Raw genomic sequence first — 25,910 nt, 5'->3', positions numbered from 1 at the left:
CTCACTGGTGTGATTAACACCTAGTAAATCATCACACATACTTGTATACAGAGGTGCTTACAATAGAAGAAGTAGACAAAGCTGAAACTATCTTTTTGGTCTGAAACCATATACAAAAACTTTTTTTAAAATTTCTAGGTTAGAGAGTTAGAGGCAAAAGAATACCACATTAAACTTGAGGTAAAAGACTAGCTTCCTGGCTTCAAAGAAATGAATGTGGTTTGCAAATGTAGGTATCTGGTATGCTAATAGATCATAAGAGCTGGTTTAGTAATCATTTTTTTCATTTAAAGTTTAAATATTAAAAGATATTCCAATCCCACAGCCATGCAGAAATGTAGACCCAGTGTTTCTGTTACTTTCAGTTATTCTAGAGAATCTAGAGATTTTGATTTTTTTTTTTTCGGTTACAGTTTCCTTTCAAAATATTGGCTTAAACATTCATAAAACTCTGTGGAGGCCAAACAAAACATTTCTGTGGACATGCACCCCTCATCTATTAGTTAGTAAACCTTGATCAAGTTGTCTGTTAGTTTAATCAGTTGATACCTCTCTGCATGTTCATCCTTACCTTATATCCTCTATTACTTAAGGGCCTTTTGATACTGTTGGTAAGTGTACTTGTACTTGAATTTTAACAGAAGTTAGCTTCCTCTCTATCCTCCTGTATGTCTGCATCCCCAACACATACAATATCTGCTGTCTTGTTTTTTACAACAAACTGAAGACTTTGAAGTTAAAAACATTTTTATGTGTGACCCTGCTTGGTACCTCCAGGCCTCCTGCCTTGGCTGTGAGCCAGCCCGTAGGTACACTGTAAAAATGCAGTGTCTTTGATCATCTAACTCCTCCTTGTAGCTTGTTATTTCTTGCTTCTCTCCTGTTGCCTGGAGTATTTATTTCTTCCTTTGTGCCATCCCCATCAAGTGGATGTATGGATAGGTACATCTACATGGACTTGGTACATGGTTTTCTCTCAGTACTGACCACAATGCAAACACTGCTCATGTTCAGAAAACCGGGAGGTAGATTGCCCACATGTCCTGATTTTCCTGGGACGGTCCTGGTTTATACCTGTTACCTGGGTGTAATTATTAATAGTGCCCCATTTCATTCTGTGTCTGGTTTAGAGGAAGATTTATACGGTCACCCGACCCATAGGCCTTTTCTCCCACAATCCCTACTGAGTTTCCACTGTTGGAAACATAGCTCAAACCCCAATGAGGTTAGATTTCACATACGTAAAATTTTATTAATAATGCAAGTAAAACAAAAGAGACTATAATGCTCCCATCTACTCAACAACACTTATTTTCATCAAATATTTTTATGTGCTTTCCAAATAAAGCCTATGATGCACACTAATTTTTGTTGAGTAGTGTGAATAAAGTTGTATTATCTTTCTTTGCCTCTTAGTGTCAGCTTCTGAAATATATGTTCATTTGATGTTAACTAAAGCAGTTAAAACAGCAGAAGCTCTTTATTGGAATTGTCCCCATTGATAATTCACCTCACATTTCATTTTATTTTATCTATCTATCTATCTATCTATCTATCTATCTATCTATCTATCTATCTATCATCTATCTATCATCTATCTATGATACAATAAAAACATAAGAAGACAGATCATGAAAGCATAAATAGCTAGAATTAATTTCTGTAATTTTCTGTTGAGAAAACATCTCTCATTTATCTGCAGTTGTATATTAAATTATAAACCAGTATCTGAGGAACTTAATTCTTAAAAAGAATCCACTGGGGAATATTTATACACAAATTTATTTCTGCATTTAGTTTCCTGCTTACATTTGATTAAGTGACCGAGCCTAAGATGTGTGAAAAACAGTAATATCACCTGAGTTCAGGTTTGCTATAGTACTTCCCGTTGCCCTTGGCTGGCTGTGAATTCTGGTTCCTTTTTCTGGATCTCACACTTGATGTCTTTGGGACGGTCTTGCAAATTTTCTCTTGTGCCTTATTCATAACTTTTTTCATGATTTCTTATTTACCTTCATTTCTTTCTTTACTTATAATTGGTTTCTTGTGTAGTATAAGGGAGAGTGGGTATGGTATGGAAATCTCTGTTTGCAAAAGCCCATAGCAATTACTAGCTTTCCTAGATAGGTGGGTTTTCATTTACTTTCATATTTAATAAGGACACAGTCATTCCTGTGCTGTGGTTCCCACATATTTTTATTCATTAGTAGCCAAATTAGTGATTATTTTTCTTATCAGTGTTCAACAGGATGTTTGATTTGCTCCACCTCCAATTTAGAAGTTAAACAAATTGTTATAGAGCTTCCAAGTTTTCATACATAACTTATTAAAGACATAGCTAAAAATACTTAATAACTAACTGAAAAGTAATTCACTTCGATTTAATTGTTAGGATTATATATCTAGAAAATGGCTCAAATAATGGACGTAGGGAAAAATAAAAATTGATTGTATATTTGTTAAAATAAATTGAACTTTTTCAACTTACAAAGGGATATTTGGATTGTAATTCTCATAGAAGTATTTTCTAAATTGTTATGGCTTTAATAGTCACTGTGAATAAAACATAAACAGATCTTAATTGCAATCATATTTTAAAGATTTGGAAGACCATTGCATGTTAATGGAATTAGCATACATTATTTGCTAGTGAAAGATACTTTTTTTTTTTTAATTGGGGAATTGGAACAGGGCTGGGGAGTTGGGGGAAGGGGAACAGACAAGTTGCTGTCGTTTTGTTCTTCAGTCTAGTTGTGGAGGACATTGCTTCACTGGCCCAAGTTGGCACCATCATTGCGCTCTTCCCGGGCGAGGCAGATCAGTCGCCGGCTTCTGGACGGCCGCTCACTGCGGCTGCTGGCTACATACGGTAGCCCATGGCAACCCACTGCCACAGGGGCTGCAGCCTACGCCGTTGCCAGCGACTCACGGCAGCCCAGCTCCAGGTTGAGCTGTTGTTCAGCATCTTAGCAGTGGAGGGCAGTGTCACTGGCTCTCATATGTGGGATCTGAACTGGGGCCCTCTGGCGTCCCAAGCCAGCTCTTAAACAACGCGCCACTCGGCCGGCCTGGAAGATACTTTTTTTATTGACCTGGAGCTGGTAGATATTGAGTTCAAAATTTTTATCTAAAATAACCCATTTTTGGCACAGTTTTACAATTTGGAGCTGTATTTAATTGAATGTATTAGTTAATATTGCATTTTTTAATATAATGAATTAATTTAAAATGTATTTGCAAGTTATGTAAATAAATACGTATTTGGAAATAATGTTTTTTTTTAAAGATTTTATTGGGGGAGGGAAACAGCATTGGGGAATCAGGGAAGAGAAACAGACAAGTTGCTGTCCTTTTGTTCTTCAGTCTATTGTGGAGGTCGTCGCTTCACTGGCCCATGTTGATATTATCATTGTTCTCTTCCTGGGTATTAAGTACATGAAATGTAGGAAACTGAGATTTCTTAAAGAGTTTATTTCCAGATAATACAATTCCCTAGCTGAATTTGTAATGTTTAATATTAGTATATATACATTTTAATTGTATTCTGTATGAGGATCAGAACAGTAATTAAGCTTAAGAAACATCTGAGATAGATAGGAGATTGCTTTACCTTTTGTATGCACCTGCTGTCTTCTCTTTCTAACATACATATTCACATATAGGCTTTTACAGATTAATTGAAAAATTTAAAGGACTCTGATATAGCGTTGACTTTTGTGCTTCTTAAAAACACATAAACAAAGACATGAGAAATAATCTCAATATATCATACTGACCTTTTTTCACTATAGGTTATCTCCAGTATCTATAAGTTTAGAGATACCTCAGAATAGCAGATATTGGCTTTGTAATGAATATAGTCTATCTTTTAGCTGCTTGAATTAGCGACAGTTTTGTGGTACCATTTCAAAAGGGAGAAGGCATACATGGTCCTTTGATCGTCTTCGCATTGTCTTGAGGAGACAAGATCGGCCTTCCTTCTGAGTCAGTAGACAAGCCACCGTGATTTAAAGGGCCCCTCTTCTCACTTCTTCACCTTGTTCCCACTGCCCACGAAGCTTGCTGGTGAACCACTTAGATTTCTTTCACAGCCTTAGATCAAAGATTAAAATATTAATTTTATTATGGTTTCTAGTGAGATAACATTGTAAGTCATTTGTTAGGAACCTTATTTATAGTTTTTAGTGTGCCCAAGAGTCAAAGTATCATCACTTAAGGTCAGAGTTTTGTTGCATGTAATTAATATATTTTTCATTCCTTTCCTATTGTTATAGGGGTAGCAAGCATGGGATTATCATTTTTTCTAGATTTACTGTATATGAAGCCTCATGCTGAGTGCTCTTTTGATGCTCCCCAATATTTTCTTCATTCCAATCCTGTGAGGCAGGCTGTATTATCGTTGTTTGATAGATGAAGGACCTGCGTTTTAAAAAGGGGAAATAACGTGTTCAAGATTACACACTTACCATGTATGAAACTGGGTTGGTCTGATCCCATCCATATTGTTGGGAACAGTTATAAGCTTTATTTAAGTGTTATATCTTTCTCTAATATCTATTTATTAACAGAAATAGAACCTGTATGGGGTTAATTTGTCAGGTAGCTGAAAAGGAAAATAATTTTATTTCATATAATTTATGAAAGTTTTAGATTGGAGCTTTACAGCAGACTATTAATGAAATCATAATACTTAGGAAATTAATTAATTGAAGTTTTATTGTAGTGCTTATAAGATATACCATAAAATTGGCTGAGATTTTTAACTTTTTAAATGACAGGGTTACTCACTCGTAGGCAAAAACAAAAGCCTACTTCTCAATTTTCATCTTATGTTTCCCTTTGCGTCCTTGAATATTTAAAATATTTTCCATTGATATATGTCGATTAAGTTCAATGTCTTTGGATTTTTAATCTATAAAACATGGCAAATGAAATGATGTCTAAGGCCCCTAAAACCCACAGAATTTTGTGAAATTGGAACCACTCACTTAACTTTTACGTAATAGAACCAGGATTTGAACCAAGTTTGATCTGACTCCAGAGTTCATTCTCTTAACTATATGCTTAGAAAAATAGACAAAATTGCAGATGTTTCTTACTTTAAGATCTGTCCTGTTTATTTCAACTGGACTTGGGAGAAATAAGAACTTTGACCTTGTATATTTTTTCAAGCAGCTAAAAATGCAAACAATTCTGTTTCACATAATTTATGGAATGATTTTAGATAAAGCATTTAACAGCTGAATTTCTATTTAATTTTTTTTATTCTAAGGGAATTTATTAGTAGAAGTTTTACTGTCTTACAAGTGGGAACTGTCTTCATTTACTAATCAGTCATTATTTAATTTATATACTTTCTTATGCCTTTCATTGTTACACAAAAAATTTGAGATTTCTTACCTCTAGGATAATTACCCAAATGACAATGATAAATAAGGATAAAGGACTCCTGATAAGTGATAATGTAAATATGATTACAAAATCTAGTTTACAGCAAGTAAACCTAAACTTGCCACTGAGGCCTGTACTGCTGTTCTAGTTGAGCCTCAAATTAAGCCGCAAGCTTCCTGGCACCAACTTTAAAAGGAAACACATAAGTAGTTACTTTCTTTTTTCTTTACTGTTAAGAGAGAGCAAATCCTTTTCTAGTATTAAATTCTAAAGCTTGGAGGCAAAGTAGAGGGCATAGAACATAAAGCGGCATTTATTATTTTAAGGAGGTGAATCCCACTGAGTATCTTTTTTCAAAATGTTTTTTTTTTCAGAAAAATTAAAGTTTTAATTTTCTCCCAAGAAAATGAATTTATGCTGGTTAGACATAGTTTTATTTTAGTGTGCTTTGTTTATTCCCCTTGCTCTTTAGTTATCTAGATTATAAATGGTGGATGTCCTTTGATGCTGAGTTTATTAAGTGAGCTAGGGCCATGCTTCTCAAATTATAATCCACAGGCACATTCTCTGAGTTCTATGAAAGTTTTAAAAATTGTGTGTTTTTATTTTTCTGAGTCTAAAACTAGTATACGCCTACACATCTTATAATTACAATGTTCTGGATGATTGAGAAGCAATTCAGAGGCATTATTTGCATTTGTGTTGATGTTATATTTACATCTTTGCTACGTGAAAGTACAAATTCCATCATAGTTTAGGGTGCAATAAAAGTTTGGCAATAATTCCCATAAAGAATAGTGATGGGAGAATTTAGTTACTCTGTGGCAGATAATATATGCCATAAGCATGAGAAACTTGTCAACTGTGACTTTATATTAGATGATATCATACTATTTTTACCACATATTTTGTGCAGCCTGAATTTGTACATATTAGTTTGAAAAACCTCATTGACAAAAAATACAGTAAATGTTTAGAAAATACTTTTTAATAAGTAGATTTAAATTTTTCTTTGTTTTATATTTTGGAATGCATTACTAAATTTATTGGTCCATTAAAAGCATAAATTGGTAACTAAAAATCTCTATCAAAGAAAAATAAAGATTATAATAACATTGACTGAAATGATGTTGCAATGTGATAAAAATCAAGAGAATAAAGCCCAAAAATGAAATGTTGTATATAAAATAAATAAATATATATACACACACACACACACACACACACACACACACACACACACACATATCTGTCACTAGTAAATGTAATATGTGCAATGTTGAGTCTGCCAAACATAATTTATTATGTTAAATAACTAAGTGTTTAATTGTACTGAGTTTTACATTTATTTGTATGAATAAACTTTTGTAATTCTCAGATTTATCTGTATATATTTTAAGTTAACACTGAGGTCTGTGAGAAAGTTTTCCCTTTTAAAGATTGGTATTTTACTCATGTTTGAGAAACACTGAATCAGGAGTTTACTCTTAAAGTGTTTTATGGCCGTAGGGATTTAACAGAGCATGCTTTCTTGCACGTTTGGAGGTTTTACAGTAAAAGTAATAGTGCTAACCCTGTTGTTGGGTCTGCTAGAATGTGGGGATTCCTTAAGAAAATGTGCATACTGAGACTGGTGCCTGAAACTAATGCTCATTAGCAGAGGAAATCTGGAAACCTTATCTGGTTGCCATGTTTATGTTATGAGCCATATGGCTTCACTCTGACAGTTTAGACCTTTGAACTCTTAGTTAGTTTTACTTGCCTGATAGAGAACCAAGAAATAATTTATACTTACACAAAATGACTTACTTTAGGAGGAAATTCTAGCCACCGGAGAAATTGTATCCTTCTTGTAGGCCATCTGAACAAATTTTTAAGTTTGTATAAGAGATAGATTCTTTGGGCTTCTGAATCTTTTGCTCTGTTCCTTAGCAGCCTGCAACTGTCCCACCACCACCCACCTTCTCTGGTTTTGTTTTTATTGGAGAGTTCATAGTAGTTATTTTGACCCAGATATCCCAGATATGGTCCTGGGCAACTAGAAAGGTGGGTGAAACCACTCTTTCCATTACTACCCTGAAGACCTTGATCATGAGGCCATTTCTGCTTGTCAAAGAAAGTCAGGGATGGCCTTCTGGTTAAGATGGCAAAAGCCAATTAAGTTATTAAATTTAAAAAAAAAAAAGGATAAAGAATCAGAGTCCCTGTGGTATGACTGTAGTGCTCCTAACAAGATCTTATAAGAAGGTTCTTAGCCCCAAGTCCTTCCGGGAATTCTGATGTTGACATCAGTGTGAATTTCTTTATGCAGCTGATGTTCTTGCAGCTTATATATCACCATGGACTTGAGTTTGTTTATTTATTTATTTATTTATTTATTTATTTACTTATTTTCATTTTCACGTGTAGAAGGATATTTAGGTACTTGGCTGTGTTTCAGGAAGCAATTTTTGGCCTAAACTACTAGGTTTTTTAGTACTAAATTACTAAACTACTAGGATGGAGTTTCGATCACAATTAGTTCCAATGTTCCCTCTCCAAATAAATATATATCTGTTTTAGTGTCTTGTCAATTTTTTCTTCCTTAGAACACATTGTCTTTTAAATTGAATAATGTTCAGTATAATCTACAACATACTTAACAGGGAATTTTGATTTTGTTTTCCAAAAAACAGGAGATGGTTGTTCAGATTCAAAGATGTGTTTAGTGAGGGTCAAGAAGTGAATGTACTCAAGATACTTAAACTAGTTACGTGTACTTGTGAATGCAAGATTAAGTGGCTTTAATCTAGTTGCAGACAGAATTTGATGTGGGGCTTGGAAATCACCTGAATTGTTAATCTCTATTGAAATAATAACATTTTGGTACAAAACCATAAGAACATTCATAGGTATCAGAGGTGGTTATAGAAGTTAGATGTTTAGAATGATTTTCTTATTCTGTAGAGCTTCTATCACTATTAGTGATAAAAAGGTTTGTAGCCAGATTGTGGCATTCTATGTTCCATGGTAATACATATACAGTGTGACATTAATTTGATTAAATGTACTGTCATGTTATGTTCATAAAATGTTCACGATTTTGTCAAAAAGTTTATAAAATGTCAAAAACACAGTAGCATTATGGAATTTACATGTGTAAATATATGTGCAGATGATTCACAAGTGTTTGTTACAAGATCTTACAGCTAAGATACAGAATCATATATCTAGTTGCCTACTTGACATCTTCTCTGGTATGTTTCAACAAAAGTAATGCTCCTTCTTCCTTAGATGATATTTATTATTCTTTTTGGCAGCCTTTTCTATATTTGGTGAGTTTCTTGCCTTATGAGTTCTCATGGCCTCAGAAAGAAGTCAAACACCGTTCAGCCGTCCTCATAGGTAGGATACCGACAGGTCACCAAATCTCCACCATTCAGACCACCCACAGGAACTTTGATTAGGAAAGTATTAACTGCAGAAAGGAGGCATCATGAGAATTTTCTTCTGCAGGGAGTGGAAGCATAGACATCGAGGGGCAGCAAAGTATAGGACTCACCATGGGTGTTGGGAGCAGTGTTGCCTGTGCCCAGCAGGGGGTCTCCATTGTAGAGGGCCTGGGACATGTTTTGGTCATTGTTGGCGCTTTGTAATATCCTTTAATACATTTCTTTTTGTTGAAAACAATACAGTAGATTCTACTGTTTACAATAAAGAACTTGACCTGATCTTTTCCCCCAAATTGTACTTTGTCCAGTTTGCCAAGACCCGGGGAATGGCACCACTGTCTAAGAGAGTATATGAACGAGAAATACAGTTGTGCTTTTGGACACTTGTCTCTTCACTTCTATATCTCATGATACAATTCTTGCTGATTTTTTTCCTCTTTTCATCTCATCATCTCCATCATCTACCTACTACCATAATTAAATACAATTTTTCCCCACTGGAATGCTAAAGCTACTTTATAACTAGTCTCCCTTATCTATTCTGCTTACTGTCCCATTACCCATCTATTCTCTACACTGTAGCCATAGTGATTCTCCAAATATAAACCTGATTTAAGACGGGAACCTCCGCCTCCCCCAATTTAAATAATTTCTATGTGTTTCTGTAATATTTAAGATTAAGGCAAATCTCCTTTTCATTGCCTGGAGGTTGTCTTGGTCTGTTTACTTTTGGCATGGCCACTCTCATCGCCCCCCTTTTTTCCTACCCAGCCAAACTTTCAGTCTCTCTCATGCATTATGACCTGCTCTGCCTTCAGGTTATTTGCACAAGTGGTTTCTACCGCTTTCAATGATCTACAGCTGTAGATCATTCTTCAGATTATAGCTCAACCTCCCTTTCTCAGGAAGAAAGAAGGGATGAGATCATATTGTCCCATTATAGAATCTCATAGCCGATCTCCCTCTTAAAGAGGTTACCACAGTTTTGTTTTGACATGTATTTGTTGATGTTTTGATCATTTGTGTGGTAGTTCATAGTGTGGGGGATGACTCATGAAGGAAAAAGACTGAAACAGCATTTGTCAGAGGATTTTCAATTCATACACCGTAGGTTTCCATGCAATTTTAAAAACATTTAAATTATATTATTTCTTTATAAACTAAACTTATCTACTTAGATGGACAGTACAATATAGATGCCAAAGAAGCTTGTTTTAGCATTAGATTTGGATTGAGTTCTGAGCAAGTTATTTAATGTTTCTATACCTCACATTCTTCTGTATATTAGCGTTTTACATATTCAGTATCTTTCTCACTGGGAGTTTGGATGAGTTAAATAAGATTATTTTTACTCTTTTAAATGGTTCTATTATTAATATGTTCCAGTTTACCTCCATCATTACTGACATTAATGTGATACCTGCTAAATGTAGATAACTATGTTGAAAGGCATAATCAGAGGCAGCAGCCTTTAAAGTTTACTATTGAGTTTGGAAAGATCTATACATTATAACGCGACAAAGTAGCGAATGTAAAATGTGTGAATTACCTATAAAATCATGCGATCAGTCATAGGAATCCATAGAGAAAGTGGGAATTGAGCTCCACCGGGTAGAAAAAGAGAATACACATCTTCTAAGCAAAAAGGAGGGGTCACGCAAGGCAAAAACGCATCTCATGTCACTGAATTGTGAACTATGAGTTCATGCTGGTGATTCATGGCCAGTAAGCATTGCAAGGTTTCTATGGACCAGCTTGAGAGGATTTTGAGTACCAGATGGAATGAATGGCATTATCTCTTTCTGGACATCCACTTGATTGCTTCAATCAGGAGAATCGTCTTGCATCTAATGGATGTATATCATCATGATTGGAGTAATCACTGCCCGTTCATGGCGCTTGCAGAGTTTAGTCACTGCTTATAGGACCATTTAAAAGCAATCACTTTTTTTTTTTTTAAAGCCATATAAACAGTTCCTAGGGAGATACTTCATAATGCTATAGTTAGAAGGAAAAAAAAATTGTTGGCTACATATCTTTGCTTCTGGTTATTCTCAGTGAGCAATTTGATTCTAGTCTGTGTGCTTAAGCTGTTTCTATTTATCTTATAAATATTACTGAAATTTTTAAAATGCATCTGTCTAGTAGCTTGAAAAATCTGAAAGTCAAAATTCTGAAATTATTGAAAATTCCTTCTTCTCTTTCATAAAAGGAAGACAATCTCTCCTTGGGGGAGGTGGGGAAACACCTGTACTTGGTTGTTGGTCTGAGATCCTACTGTTACTTGTTTTGGCTAAAACGCTTTTCTATTTTAGCTGCTACAGTACACTCCAGAGGAAAGCTTTAAAAAGTTAGTGTGAGAACTGAAATTTTGCAGTTTCTCAATGTTTGTGTTCTCCCAGTGAGCATTAAGTTAGCATTTATGAAAACATTAAAGTGCAATGCTCAGTTACTCTCAGGGCAGTGAGAGAGCTGCTGGAATGGAGGTCACTTGCATCATGCAGCTTTTCTGGTTCTCTCTTAAAAGAAAGGTTTGTTGGAGGCATATCCTGGGGTGATTGTTTTTGCTAAGAGGAAATTGAATTAATTGTATGCCAACAGTCAGAAAAGTATTTGCGTGCCCTTTCTTTCCTTACCATTAGTGAATATGGCACTTTACAATTAACCAGGTGAGTTATGGCGATTTTTATTTTTTTTTAATAACAGCTGGATTGGCAGCATTGGAGAAAGAATAGATAGAGCACAGTGATATGACTCAGTATTATACTGTGCTCTAGGATTGGGGACCACTAATTCCACAAGAGCTATCTTAAATTAAAGCAGGCTCAAGAGACTTTCAAAATGTCTCAGGTATTTTTTTTCTTCTTTAATTTTATGTAGAATTCTTGAATTATAGAAGATCAACCAAATCAACAGTCTCAACATTTGAGGTGCTGATACTGTTCTCTTTTGCCTTTTTATGTCAGGGGACTTCACTTTCTTGTCTCATATTTGTATGGTTTTTGGAGTTACTTGGGAAGATGGAAAATAAATGCAACCCCATTTTCTCTACTATCCTGTTCTTCCCTCTTTTTTCCTGTCTTCCCAGATCTTACATTTTGAATTGTAAGCAATTATTTTCTTTTTCTCCTCTCACTTGTATTCTTTTCTTCATTTCTCTATACTTAATATTCCCCCCCCCCCCCCGGAATATCCTATGATCTCAGTTCCCTTTTGCTTTGCTTTCCTTTATTTGTATTCCTTCTAAGGCAGGCACTGTTTTCAACAACAAGCAGACAGATTTTTGGTTGAAATAATACTTTGTAAATAAAAAAGTAAAAAGATGTTTTGATTTTGATATTTCTCATTTCTGTAATCCCCCAATTGTGCTTTCAAACAATAATTTTTTTTTTTATATCTAGGACACTCATCTTTTTTGGGCCTAAGCTTTTTGTCACAAAAATGGTAGAGGAGATGTGGATGGCTGGGGTGCGTGGTGTCAGAGCCAGGCTGCAGAGTCATGTCTCTGACTTCAGAGTCTGAATTTTTAACCATTTCATAGACAGGAATCTGATTTCATTTGGATGAGAGTGGAATACATTTTACTCCTTTCTGTTAAATCTTTTTTGAAAGTATCTAGTGTAATTTGGAACTTTTGTGGGTTAATAAAGAAGGCAACTTCCTTGGTGGGCATTGGAACTGCTCCTGTAACCTCATTACCCTTGAACCTGAGAACTCAGTTGAAAAATTTTGCTCAAAAAAAAATAAATAAATAAAAAGTTGTCCTCTAATTGATCATTACTTGTCATTTGCTTATTCAGGAGTAGTTGTTGACCCTTGTTATTAATTTTGAGTCAAAATAAAACCTAGTTTTTCTGGTATATTGACATAGATTTTTGGTACCTTCAGACAGATTGTTACTACTGGATAGAATATTTTGACTTTGGGCACATGCATTTATATGGAAATATGGGATCACTGTACACTTGTTCTCTACTGACCTTAAGTGTTTGCCTTCCGTTATTAACAGAGCTAGAGTATATCCGGACAGCAGGCTGGAAGCATCAGTATATTTAGTCTCGGCAGTTTCCAGGCTGTACTACCTTTACCTTTCACGGTTCTTTCCCATCGTGGTGCCTTTGAAAAGGCAAGTGATGATTGCAAAATGGGCTACTGGACCAGAAGACTCTCCTGCCTTTGTAATGGAACTCTGGTTATTCACTCTCAAGTTGCTTTTCATTTTAGCAGCTGCCACTCAAAGCATTTCAGTACCACATAACAGGAAAGCTATGCAGGGTGGAGAGCCATGGGGGTGGGGATGCCACAATTTCAGAAATCTAAGAAATCTTAAAACGGGAGATTTTAAACTTGCATCTATGAGTCCTTTATTATTGTTGGTTAAGTTGTGTGTGTGTGTGTTTCCTGGGGAAGTATTCTATGTTTATATTAGGTTTCAAAGAAAGAGCAAGAAAGGAGGGTTAGAAAGGAATAGGAATGGGAGAGCTGGGAGGGAGGGTTGACATTGAGGTGAAAGGGGTTAAGTCAAGTTGTGAAGGCCAGAGTTGAGAAAGGTTTAGGTGCCACTGAAGTAGAAAACTTTTTTTCACCTCCCCTTTTAAAATTTTTTTTAATTATAGTTACCATTCAGTATTATTTTATATTAATTTCAGGTGTGCACATAGTTATTAGACATTTGTATAATTTAAGACGTGATCCCCCTGACTAGTCTAGTACCCACCTGGCACTATACATAGTTATTACCATATCATTAACTATATTCCCCATGCTTTACTTTACATCCCCATGACTATTTTGTAACTACCAATTTGAAGTGGAAATTTTGAAGTGTACTATTTTTTAACATTGTCATCTCATTTTTTTTTAATTTGAAAAATCAAATGTTCTTTTTATACACTTTTCAGTTTGATTCTCTCTGCTATTTGATAGAGAAAGGAATGAGTATGTCTAAAAGAAGAAATATTAAAGGTCTACCTAATCAGCATGCTGTGGCACATATAGGCAATCTCATTTATTCTTGACAGCAGACTAAATGAAAGCTTTGGTGGTCAGAGTACGGGCCAAACAGTGATGCTTTTGCTTTCAAAGATGTTATAGGGCAAAGAGAGAAAACTATAGAACAATGTTTGGCCCAGTTCCGAAATCTTAACCTGTAGCAGGTACACTCCCTGAGGAAAATAGGCTCCCAAGAAGGAGAAATATTGTGCTAATTTAACCTGACACCTTCTTTAGTCTTTTGTGTTGTCTGAAAATTTTAGAAGCTGTTCTCTGGAGTCCAGAGGCTTTCTATTTTCAAATGTAAGTTGGCTACTTAGAACAAATACAAAGCCCTTACTCAGGGATTATGTGAAGTTTTACTCTTGTGGAACGTGAATGAAGCAGTTTTACATTTTGCCAAGGCAATGGAAGGGATATTTTAGGGAGAGTGAAGGTGTTGCGATTCAGATGCTGTGAAGATACAGTCCTTTTGTATTGGAGTTTGAGGGACAAGTTTCCTTTTTCTAATCTGACATTTTATAAGTGTGCCTCATTCTGTCCTTCAGAAATAAACTGTGTGGTGTACTGGGTGAACGCCAGTAGAAGAGAGGCATTATCTTAGAAATAATAGAAATTAAAAGTTTGAGGAATTAATAATAGGCCATGCCAAAAAAAAAAAAAAAAGTGAGACCATGCACCTATGTCAACCTTACCCAGATAATGGAATCTCTTGGGGGAATTGTTAAGATTGAGAACATTGTTTAAAGTCATTTCAGATTCCATTTTTTGTTCTATCTCTGAAAAAACAATATTGTTATAATTTTTGAAATTCTCAATTTTTACTTGTTTCAATTCAACTCACCAGGAGTTTACAGGTACAAAATGCCTCTGTTAGGTGCTCGGGCAAAAAAGGAAGTTTCTGATCTTAAAAAGCTTGCTCTAGGATTGTGGAGATGCACAGATAGATACAGTATATTTGATACATAAGAAAGAATTATAGAAGCACTATGGACATGCAGAGCAGGAAACACAATTAGATAGCTGTCAGAGTTTGTTACAACAAAACAACAAAACCATTCCGCTCGATATGGAGTGCTCCAGACATCGGTCTAGATTTTTGGATGAACAAGAGAGATAAAATCTGAACTTTTCATGCAGTATTTCCATCAAGTAAACAGATTAATGTCAGGTTATGGCCAGTAATGTGAGGGAGGTAACAGCGAGGAACATGTTAGAAAGAACCTTAGTTAGAAAGAACTTTAGTTAACAGACCAAGGAATCACCGATAGATGGCATTTAAACTGAGGCCTGGACTGAGGAAACTCAGCCAGCTGAGGAGAGAGCATTCTAAGCAGAGGAAAATCCAGTGTAAAAGCACTGAGACAGGCATGAGCATGGATTTTTAAAGGGCAGGGGGAAGCCCACTGTATCTGGAGCATGTTGAGTAAGGGAAGAAAGTGGTAGGAGATAATGTGAGAGAGGAAGGCAGAGGCCAGGGTATAGTGAAGCTGATAGTCTGTAGAGTAAAGCGTTTAGATGTCACTCTCATTGCAAGGTGGGACAAGAAAAGATTAATTGTGTGTTTTGAAAAAAATTAATCTGGCTGTCTGTCGAAAACTATCTGTAGAGCTGCTAATGTGGAGACCAGGAAGCCGGTTAGGAGCCTATTCTAGTTGTCTTCCCGAGAGATGATAGGAGCTTGATAAGACTGGCGAAGATGAAAAGAAGTGGATGATTGAGGATTTAGTTCGGAATCAGAGACATAACAATTACTAGTGGATTGCAAGAGGGATGTGAAGGGAAGGGAAAAACCAAACTGATTCCTAGGCTATTAGATTTAGTATCTTGGTATATATTATGTTGCCACCTAATCAGATAAAGAGAAATGGAGGTGGGAGGGACGCTTGAAAAAAGGAAATGAGAAGCAAAATAGGTCAGTGGCATTTCCTTCAGTGCAACATAATAGTAACAGAAATGCTTAGAAGTCAACAGCAACAACAGCAAAAATTCATCCTGGTTGGGCCGGGACCGAATCATGAATTTGGTTGTCTTTATTCTTTCCACCCAGCAATCCTGATTATTGCTTCTTGTGCGGCTGGGCATGAAACTATTGGGTTGTCAGAAAAGTCATGACACATTTTTGCAATGAAAAACAGAAAAAATACGTCATGACTTTTCCGACAACCCAATATATTAATGTCTTTACCTTTTTCACACCAACAGTTTCTGGCATATTCTTTGTTTCTTCCAGGAAAATCTCAATGCCAACAACTGTTTTGTACAGTGTGTTGGTGCTTTGGTAGCTTTTCGAAATGGTCTTCAGAACAGACAAAAATGATCTCCTTATTAGGATTGAATATTACTTAGATTTTGGACTTGGAATGGAACTGTACCATTGGCTCTTCTGGATCTGGACTTCTCAGCCTCCATAATCGCATGAACCAGTTTCTCTCTCTCTCTCTCTCCTCTCTCTCTCTCTCTCTCTCTCTCTCTCTCTCTCTCTCTCTCTCTCTCTCTCTCTCATTGGTTCTGTTTCTTTTATGAACTCTTGACTAATACACCCTTTAAATTCATACTGGTGTAAAAATAATTAAGGTTTTTCATTTTCATTCTCTAGACGTCCAGTATCCCAGTGAAGATTTTTGTTTCCTAGAGTACATTTTTATACCCTGCAAAATTGAAGAAGTGAAGTAGACTCAGTATAAATAATAGCACTGATAATATTCTCCTTGGAGCATGAAGATAAAAATAATTATGTGTATTAAAATATAGTGTTCTCCATATGCAGTCCCACTGGACTGCCAGTGTGTGTCCTCAAGACCCTTTTGGGATCCTCAAGGTCAAAACAATCGTCATAATAATACTAAGATACTTTTTTTTGCTCTCTCATATTCTCATAAGTGCATAGTAGAATTTTCCAGAGACTACATGGTGTGTGATACTACTATGGATTGAATGAGGAATTACAAATCAGAACCTAGGTTTTATTAAGTCATATATTAAAGAGATTTACAAAAATGTAAAAGTTTCTCCATATGATTTTTTGCAAAATATAATTTTTATAAAAAATATATTATTTAGATTATCATAATGATTTTATTATTGTTAACATTAACTGAATTGAAATGTTTTTGAAATTTCTTAGTTTGAATTTCTAATATGGTCAATATTGACAGATAGAACTAATTGAAACTAAGGTTCTTTGATGTCCTCCATTATATTTTAAAAGTGGAAAAGGGGTCTTGAGACTGAAATGTTTGATAAGCTTTGCTCACTAGGTTTTCTATGTACATAAGATTGGCTCTAACAAAAATGTTCAGTGCATACTTCCAAACATTATACTCTTCCATCAAATGGCAGCATAAACCCAGTTTTAATTGTTTGTTTCATTTTTGTTGTTGTTTTGATGTTTTCTGATAATTTAGCTTACATATATGTAGAGCTGATACTGCCTCAACAGTTATATGTTCTTATATTCTAAGAGCTGGCCTCTTTGTCTTCTGATTCAGTCATTCAACTAACCAAGAATTATTTATTGAGCTTCTAGGTCAAGGCCCTTGTTTGATGCTGTTCCAGTTATCAGTTCATTGCCTCAACACTCAAAAATTACTACCCTCCATTACTTGCTCTGTGATAGTGTTACTTGACCCTTTAAACACTTTCCCTTTGTACTAGCACATTGTTAAGCTTTGTCAGTACAGGGTGCTGAAAGGAGCGTTTTAGTGGAAGGAGTTCTACTCCTGGCTGAGTGGTGTTTCTATTTTTGTTTCTTCTTGCTGGTACTGCATAGCTGGAAGTTGCCCAGTGCATGCAGTCCCTCAGGGAGCTTGCAGCACCAGCCCTGGCCTGGTGACCCCCCTGCTGTGGCCCTCCCCAATGTGCACATGGTGCTCCCCAGGCCTCATGCCACCCTTTTGGAAAGGAGTGTTTCCTGCTTGCCTGGGAGCTGTGGACCAGCCCTGGTCTGAGAGACCCCACAGACTTTTTCACCATCCATTGGACTGCAGCCACACATTTTTTTTTTTTTTTGAGGTCTGATTCTAAGCCACCTTCCTCTCCTTTCCATACTTTTTTCTCTCCTTGGGTATTGTGGTTATTCTTTAGGGTCCTGTTTATAACTTGAAAGTTTCTACTCCCTTACACTTAATAATTCTTTCTATTACACTTTCACTGGTACATTTACTGTGTGGCTGCTCTCTTCTGATTGGATTCCAAATGAATCAGGTGTTTTCTAAGAGAACATTATTATCCTTCTTTGGGAGATAAATGATCCTTATATATGCAGTAGCAGTGCATAAGGAAGGGCCAACACCAGGAAGGCGGAAACTGTGTATCAAAGGACTGCCGTGCAGAGAAAGCTCTGCATGGGCTGAGGCTGAGGAAGAACAACTGGTAAAAATTGTCTGGGGGCTTAAATGAGAGGCTTACTTAAAAGAGCATGAGCTCATCTGGAGAAGAAAACGTGCACGCTCTGTGGAGAGAATAGTGAGGGCTCTGTCAGGTGGGAGAAGGTGGCGAGTGAGAAGTAGGGGGAGGTAAAGTGGCAAAAGTACTTTGTGATCACATCATGGAGGGTCGTTAATACTAAGCAGAAAAGTTGAAATTTCTCTCAGTTTAATTTATAGGGCACATTCAATGGATGCTCAATAAGAACTGACAATAAAAATCTTATGTTTGTGTACTAAAGAACATATAAAAATGAAGGAATTGTAGGATGAAGTATGGAAACTTATTTATTATTCATTATTTTCTTTGCAGTTAATCCTATTTCCTTTTTTCTATTCCTAGAAGTATAGCTTAAAGATAAAAATTTCATTAAGACATACAATTCATAGGGCATTATTTATTCATCTAGATATTAGACTGTGGTGTTTATGAATATGGGACTTGTTTTCTTTGGCTATTCTTTTCAATAAAAAACACTGTTTAGTCTCAGTACCCGCTGCTTCTCTCTCTCTTTTAATGAATTGCAATAAGAAGTTCTTGATTTTTGTTTTTTGTTTTGTTTTTGTTTTTTGTTTTTTGAAAGAATGCCAAGATGCTGTTAATCTGTAGGATGCAAATAGGATTTATTTTTAAAAGGCAAAATAGTTCCTTTGTTTCCTAAGTATTTATCATTATTCATTTTATGTTCCTTATGTAAGATAATAGTCATGTAGTTTCTCTCTTTTTTTAAAGTACAAATCTTTGTATATTCATTGTGGAACATTCAGTGAATATACAAAAACAAAAACAAGAAAACAGAAGATAATTACAGCTCTCCCCGATAATACAGCTAACATTTCACTATATATTCTTTGTTTTTTTTTAACAGTCATACGTGCATGTTTATGGGCACATGCACATTTATATACATATGAATATGCATACATTTATACAAATGGATTTTTTACATATTTTTTCATAAATGAGTACATTTTATAACCTGATTATTTTACTTAACATATTGTGAATATCTTCCATTAAGTGATTTTAATATTATTCTTAATGACTGCATAATTATTCATCAAGTTGATTTACTGTAACTTTATAATTGCCTAATATTGATCATTTAAAACACTTATTTTTTCTCTATTTTAAACAGTGTAATGGTGAGATGAACATATTTTTAAAGCTATACCTTTGTACATATACACGATTGTATATCTAGTGTGCATTCCTAGATTTGGAATTGCCAGATGAAAGGGTATATATCTCTTTCAAGGGTTTTGATTTTTAGAACCCTTGAAAGAGATTGCCAAGTTGCTGTCCATAAAGATTACACTTTGAAAACAAATTATTATAAGCATATATTTTTTTCTCCTATGTCTTAAATGATATATTTGAGAACTTCATTGCTCAGGAGACTATAAGGAATACTTGTAAGGCCACATTAAAGAAGTTACATTAATTAAAAGTTAGTACATTATATGTGTGTGCACACAGATGTTTCATTATTAAGTCTTGAGATAGCTAAATTGTAACTAAATAGAACTGAATTCATTAGAAACCTGAGGGATTTGTTAGTTGGTAACAGAACAATTGTAAGTAAGCTTAAATTATAACCTAAAGAATGAGGGAAATGCATATTGTAGAATTTCCTGACTCTAAGATTTGGTAACCATTTATTCTGGGAGACTGTAGAAGTAATTTTTATAAGTTGATAAGAACAGCATAACATTCTCTATGCTTGGGATAATAGAAGGGAATCTTATGTCAAACAGGCAGGTACCTTCACGGTGCCTACTGGGTAAATCGCTGTTATATGAAGTCAATTGGCGAAGTTTAGATGGCTTCTTCCTTCCTGGAACTGTGCAGCAAATGCATATTATTCTACAATACTCGGAAAGTGTAGCAGTAGTCAGGTTGCACTGAAAGAAGCCCATTTAGCAGAAACATTGTAGAAATGAAAATCATCACTTTAAAAAAAATTGTGTTTAACTTGCATTGAATACCCTTGAAAGGCTGAATCGTTTAAATAAGCTTTATGTTGTGATTTTTGTCTTTCTAAAGATGAAATTGGTAGTTCCTACAAATTAATATATTTTGCTCACCCCATTTCCTCAATACGAAAATTATTGTAGCTTTAAAGTGCAACTGGCTGAAAATTGCTAAATGGTCTACATAGTAAATATCATCCTATATAATTAAAATGTGAGGCAAACCAGATTTTATTCCAAAGTTATTTTATAATAAAAGAAAATAACTCTTTGAAAGCCTGTAAGTTATTTAGAGAGCACTAGTTTAAAATTGACAATCAGAAGCCATAATTGATCTGTACTTGTAAAAATAATTTAAATGTACTTCTGCTATAATACGTCCCTGAAAAAAAAAGCAAAAACGTATAGCAGTGGACAAAGAGCTCGTACGTTTGGGAAGATGCTGAGGCTCAATCACAATACTAAGTAACATATCCAAGATCTCAGACCTCCTCATAGTTAAAAGCAACAATCGGCCTGCTCTGCTGTGGTGAATCCGAAAGACATTTCCGTAAAGCAGCCATGGACTTCAGAATGTGAATATAACCAAAAATAGAAACATCCTGCTTCTATAAATTGGGTTGTGATCCAGGATATCCTGTTAGAGAAAGGTCATACCTTCTCCAAAAATACATATGTTCAATTTATTTTTTTAGTGTGTGATCTACCAGAATCAGGAAGGGGGGTGGGGAAGAATTCCAGGTTACAAAAGAAGATGAAAATGGGGGAAGATGAAGTGAAAGTAATATCAGTAACTACCACTAGAGTAAGCTTATTCTATACTGATAGTGCTATTATATGAATCCTTCACAAAAGCTCTGAATCATAGAGTACCACCCAGTAGGAACCGGGCAAATTTAAAATTTTGGTTTCTTATATAGTAGAAGCACTCTTTTACCTTCCATGATTTGAACCTGTTGTTGGGGGTTAATTGAGCTGGTTAGACTAGTAGTCAATGAATGTTTAGTGTGTCACAGGTAAATGTTACTGTGTTTTAGGAGGAGACCCAAAGGGTTGAGAATTCTACAAGTTGGTTAGGAAGAGAGGTCTAAATGTAACCATTGTAACACGGGGCTCTTTGACACTACACCTAATACTTTGAACTTAAAATTACATCCTAGGGAAAAACTATAGTGTAGTAAAATTTTTGTTGTACCTTCAATGCAATAAATAGATATATTTCCATTTTTGTTATAATGTGTCTTTGTTAAAATACACAGTGATATGAGAAACACTGGTGAGTTTTCTCGAGAGGTCCTTGGACTAATACTGGCAGCTGATGTTTAAGTTCCGTTTTTGTACTTGGCTCTACATGACCTTCGCCTGCCATGCAGAGACTGTATGTTTGAGGGTGGGGCTGTGAGGTAATAGGAGGACAAGTGTCTTTATGTGCTGTGCCTCCCCGTGATAGATAACCAAAGAATAGTTATTAAATCAGGAAGTGGGGTGGATACTAGTGGTTTTCAAACCAGATTTCTTACAGCTATAGAAGAACATAGGGACTGTTGCAGAATTGGGTTCGATAGCTGTGGTGATTAGCTGAAAGCTTCATGGGTGAGGCTCCAGGTAGGTAAATCTACCCTATGTCTGGTACTCAGCTCTAGAAATTTGACATTTTAAACTTCAGTCCTCAAACTTACATTGCAAAGTGTCCTTTTTCTCTGAACTGAAGTTCAGGGTGGTCAGTACACTGCAAAAGATCACACAGCTTCTATAAATAGTGATTTGGGTATTAGAAATCACAAACGGTTTCAGTACCTATACGCTTATCCCATCTCCCTGCAATGGTGTTATGGATAGAGAAAACGAAAGATGCACCCTTTATGCAAATCAGATCCATAAGTTGCTGCTTTGTTTGTTTGATATTAAAAGGTCTCTGCTTAGTAACGCTAGAGATTTTTTAGAGTGGGATATAGATTTGAACCCGAGTCACCTATTTGACCATTCAAATAGTCAAAGACTATTTGACTCTGAATAAGTTACTATTAATTATTCCTCAATTTTATAATTTGTAAAATAGGAATAATAGCAGGTTATTGCAAAGAACAAATGTATTAATACACGTTATATACTCTGACCAATGTCTGTCCCCTAATAAGCTTTCAGTTTACTTGTTTGGTATCTTTCTATGTCTCTGTTCTGGACGACACCGTCTAGTGAGTTAAATTGAACGCAGAATGGACTGGCATTATTTCTGGCATCTTCTCTATTATTATATATTCCCTTTTGCTTATGTATTTATTTAGCGTTATATGTAATGTCATTTCAGGTTCCTATATGATAGTGGACTCCTCAGACCATGACCCTGGAGAAAAAGCCCGACTTCAGCTGCCTACCATGAAGGAGAACGACACTCACTGTATTGATTTCAGTTACCTGTTATATAGCCAGAAAGGGTCGAACCCTGGCACTCTGAACATATTAGTTAGGGTGAATAAAGGACCTCTTGCCAATCCGATTTGGAATGTGACTGGATTCACAGGTAGAGATTGGCTTCGGGCTGAGCTAGCCGTGAGCACCTTTTGGCCCAACGAATATCAGGTAATCATCTGTTCAATTTCTGGTTTATGCTTTGATGTTATTGGATCTCAATAAGTATATAATACTTAGAGGTAAATGCAAGCCCCATAGGAATGAGAGATCGTCTCTATAGCCCTCCCCAAACTTGTTGTTAAGGTAATGTTTAAATACCTTGGCACAAAACCTTCAAAAGTAGAGAAAATATTTCCACATAAAGAAAAAAAATAGTTTAGGTATGAAACTCATTGGCAAAGAGCTACTTATTGACAGATATATTTTTGTGTCTCTGTTCAGGAAGAAATAGTGTTTTTGATTGGGATGCAGTATTCACACTGCATTGATTTACTCGTTGAAAATAACATGTGGAAAATAAACATGAAATAGTGTTTCATGAAATATGTTATCTAAGGGGGAGGTATTTTGAATAAGCAAACACAAAAAGAAAAGCTGTCTACATGTCTTTGGAGTCCCCTCCCCTAGGAATGCGTGATTTAATTATGATTAAACCAGACAGTGGACAGTGTCAATATCTACTTTATGTTTTGTGTGACTGAGTTTATATGGTCTAACAAAAAAGTTCATTCACTGGTTTAGTGTTGTTCAATAATCCTCACTATGAGGTTCAGTTCCTGGAAACGGAGTTACCTCTTTTGAAACTTCACTTTTGTATTAGAACTTGAGATTTAAACTTTAATGACTTCCTTAGTTGTAGCTTATGATACTCGTAGAGCCAAATGAGAATGTGTTTATATAAAGCTGTATTTTATTATGTTCAATGGGTAATTTATAACTAAGAACAGTTTTATTACTGCTTTTAAAAAATAGTTATTTCTTTAGACTAGGTTTGTCTTTATTCCTGAGGGAGGGAAAAATTCAATGTATTGTTTTAATTGCTTTGTTTTGAGTTGATTTTCTATTTCATTAAAAGCCTCTTCAGAGTTTTGTTTCCACAGGTAAGGCTCTTCTCCATTCAGGGTTAATGTTTCTATTGAGAAGTCAGTGAATTTTCATTAGATACTAGTTGATTCCATTATTTAAGAACAGACAGATGTTTTTCTTCAGTCTGGGAGAGCAGCCTGCTTTTTCTTGGTCCACAGCTTTGGGAAGGCTGCCTATGTGGTGGTTAGGTCGGTGGAGATGTGTGAACCTAATGCCAAAGCGCTGGAGGCAAGATCAATTAGTAGGCTCATCTCTGATAACTGTGGGTTGATGGCAGTCATTGCTGGGTCACCCTCAGTCAGCATTGTCATTATATTGACTTCACAGAGAGTCTGTTATCGGAGCTTAACATAACACTGAAAAGGAAAATCTTTTACTCAGCAAAATAAAACTGTTGGTGGATTCAGCCTCCTTGAGATAAATTAAGGCCCAAATAACAAATGTAGCAAAACTGTTAAAAATTTGGATTCTGAAGTCATATTGTCTGCATTCAACCCCATTTGGCCTTTGCTACCTATGTAGATAGTTTTGTAAAGAATCAAATCGTTTGTTGTGCCTTAAAAAAACAGAAGTAGAGTTTTGTTATGGTATAGATTCTGCAATGTTAATTTTAATGTTGAACATAGTACCTAGAACTGGATGAATGCTTCTTTGTTCAGTCTTATTTTGCCTGACGAAGTTCCTTAGTTTATATGTACCTGTGGTGTTCGTAAGCAAGCAGTGCAAAGAGTGCCTATGTGAGTTTCAACCTGCCAGTGAGGTCTTTTTGGAAATCCCTTGTCAAAGAAAAAGATTATGAAATACATGGAGCCTATCAGTAAGTCCCTCTTTATTGAAGATTGAATTTAAGCCACAGATCATTTTTTAAGCGACTGCTTTGCTTTCACATCTTTTTCCTTAACCTACAAAACTTAATAATCAATAAGAGTGAATAGCAGAGTAGAATATTTTTCGTGTGCTTAGTGCTCAATAAATTATTTGATTGATGTTTTCATTGATTCTTCCATTTTAGATACATAGTTTGTATGTGTACTTCAGTGATTAGAAACAACCAGCATAACATAAACTATATGTAGCCTTTTTTGGTATTAGGAAATAGAATGGAAAACCTTTGACAGTTGCTTATAATAGAATGCTTACGGATTTTTTAAAATTAAAATGTAGCCATTGCAGTGTGTCATGTTAGATTCTTACTCATTTTCACTCTTAAAGAAGCACTGCTTATTTATTTTTAATTTTCCCCTGACTCTAAGTAGAGTTAAGATATGCATAGAAATTATTCTCCTTTCTTCCAGTTTACTCAATTTTTCTTCTCCAGAGAATTTGCACTCTCGAAAGCTTCTTGAACCTTTTTCCATAATACTCTAATTTTTCTAATTCCCTTTGCTTTCATTGTATTTCCATTGGGGAATCCTATATTTTCTTTGCTTGAGCCATTCCTTATCTGACCACTCCTCTAATCCACCCCCTTCTCATTAACAATAACATTAACATTATTGTTAACATTAACATTAACAATAAAACTATCAAAAAGAAAATAGCTTCAGAGTGCTACTATCTTTAATTGGTATGGGACAATTTTTGTACAAAAAGGATACTCCCGGGAATGAGAGGAAAAGTCCTTCGACAAGCTATCTCTTCTCTTTTCCATTTTTCTGTTGAACTAAACATCTGAAACAGATATAGTATATCTTTGGTATGATTTGTCCTTCCCAGAGATTCCATCTTGCCAGATGCCTACCTACACAGGAGGTTGACTTGGCGATTTAATCACTTATGCTGTGGATTATTCAGTAACGATGAGATACTAGTTTTAACCCAAAGAAACTAAACCTGTGATTTGTAAAAGGAAGAAAAAAAATAAACATGAAATTGTGAAATAAAGGCAAACATAACCCTCCAGAGAATGAATGTCGGGTACCTGGCAGAGCAGGAGATGGCCCATGAGCTTTGGGGCCAGCCCTTCCTGGGTGAATCTCCGTTCTGCTACTTATAGCTGCACAGCAGGGGACATACATTTCTTCATCCCTGTGACTGCAGTTTCCTCAAACTGAAAAATGAGAATCATAATAGTAACTACCTCATTGGGTTGTTGTGAGTATAAAGTGATTTAATATTGGGTTGTCGGAAAAGTCATGACCTATGTTTTCTATGTTTTTCGTTGCAAAGATGTGTCATGACTTTTCTGACAACTCAA

At 35.5% G+C, this 25,910-nt stretch overlaps 1 protein-coding gene across 1 annotated transcript in view; it reads left to right on the top strand.

Moving 5' to 3' along the window:
• LOC109375345 (receptor-type tyrosine-protein phosphatase kappa-like) overlaps positions 1 to 25,910 on the top strand; it is a 347,967-nt gene that overhangs the window by 189,155 nt on the left and 132,902 nt on the right. Inside the window, exon 3 of the mRNA XM_019630700.1 lies at positions 22,524 to 22,795. Within this exon, the coding sequence (XP_019486245.1) occupies positions 22,524 to 22,795 (272 nt within the window). The remainder of the gene's footprint in view (positions 1 to 22,523; positions 22,796 to 25,910) is intronic.

The sequence above is a fragment of the Hipposideros armiger genome, unplaced genomic scaffold, assembly GCF_001890085.2.
Source record: "Hipposideros armiger isolate ML-2016 unplaced genomic scaffold, ASM189008v1 scaffold_934, whole genome shotgun sequence".
NCBI lineage: Eukaryota > Metazoa > Chordata > Mammalia > Chiroptera > Hipposideridae > Hipposideros > Hipposideros armiger.
The sequence above is the reverse complement of the archived record's forward strand: the minus strand, read 5'-3'. Positions and strand labels throughout refer to the sequence as shown.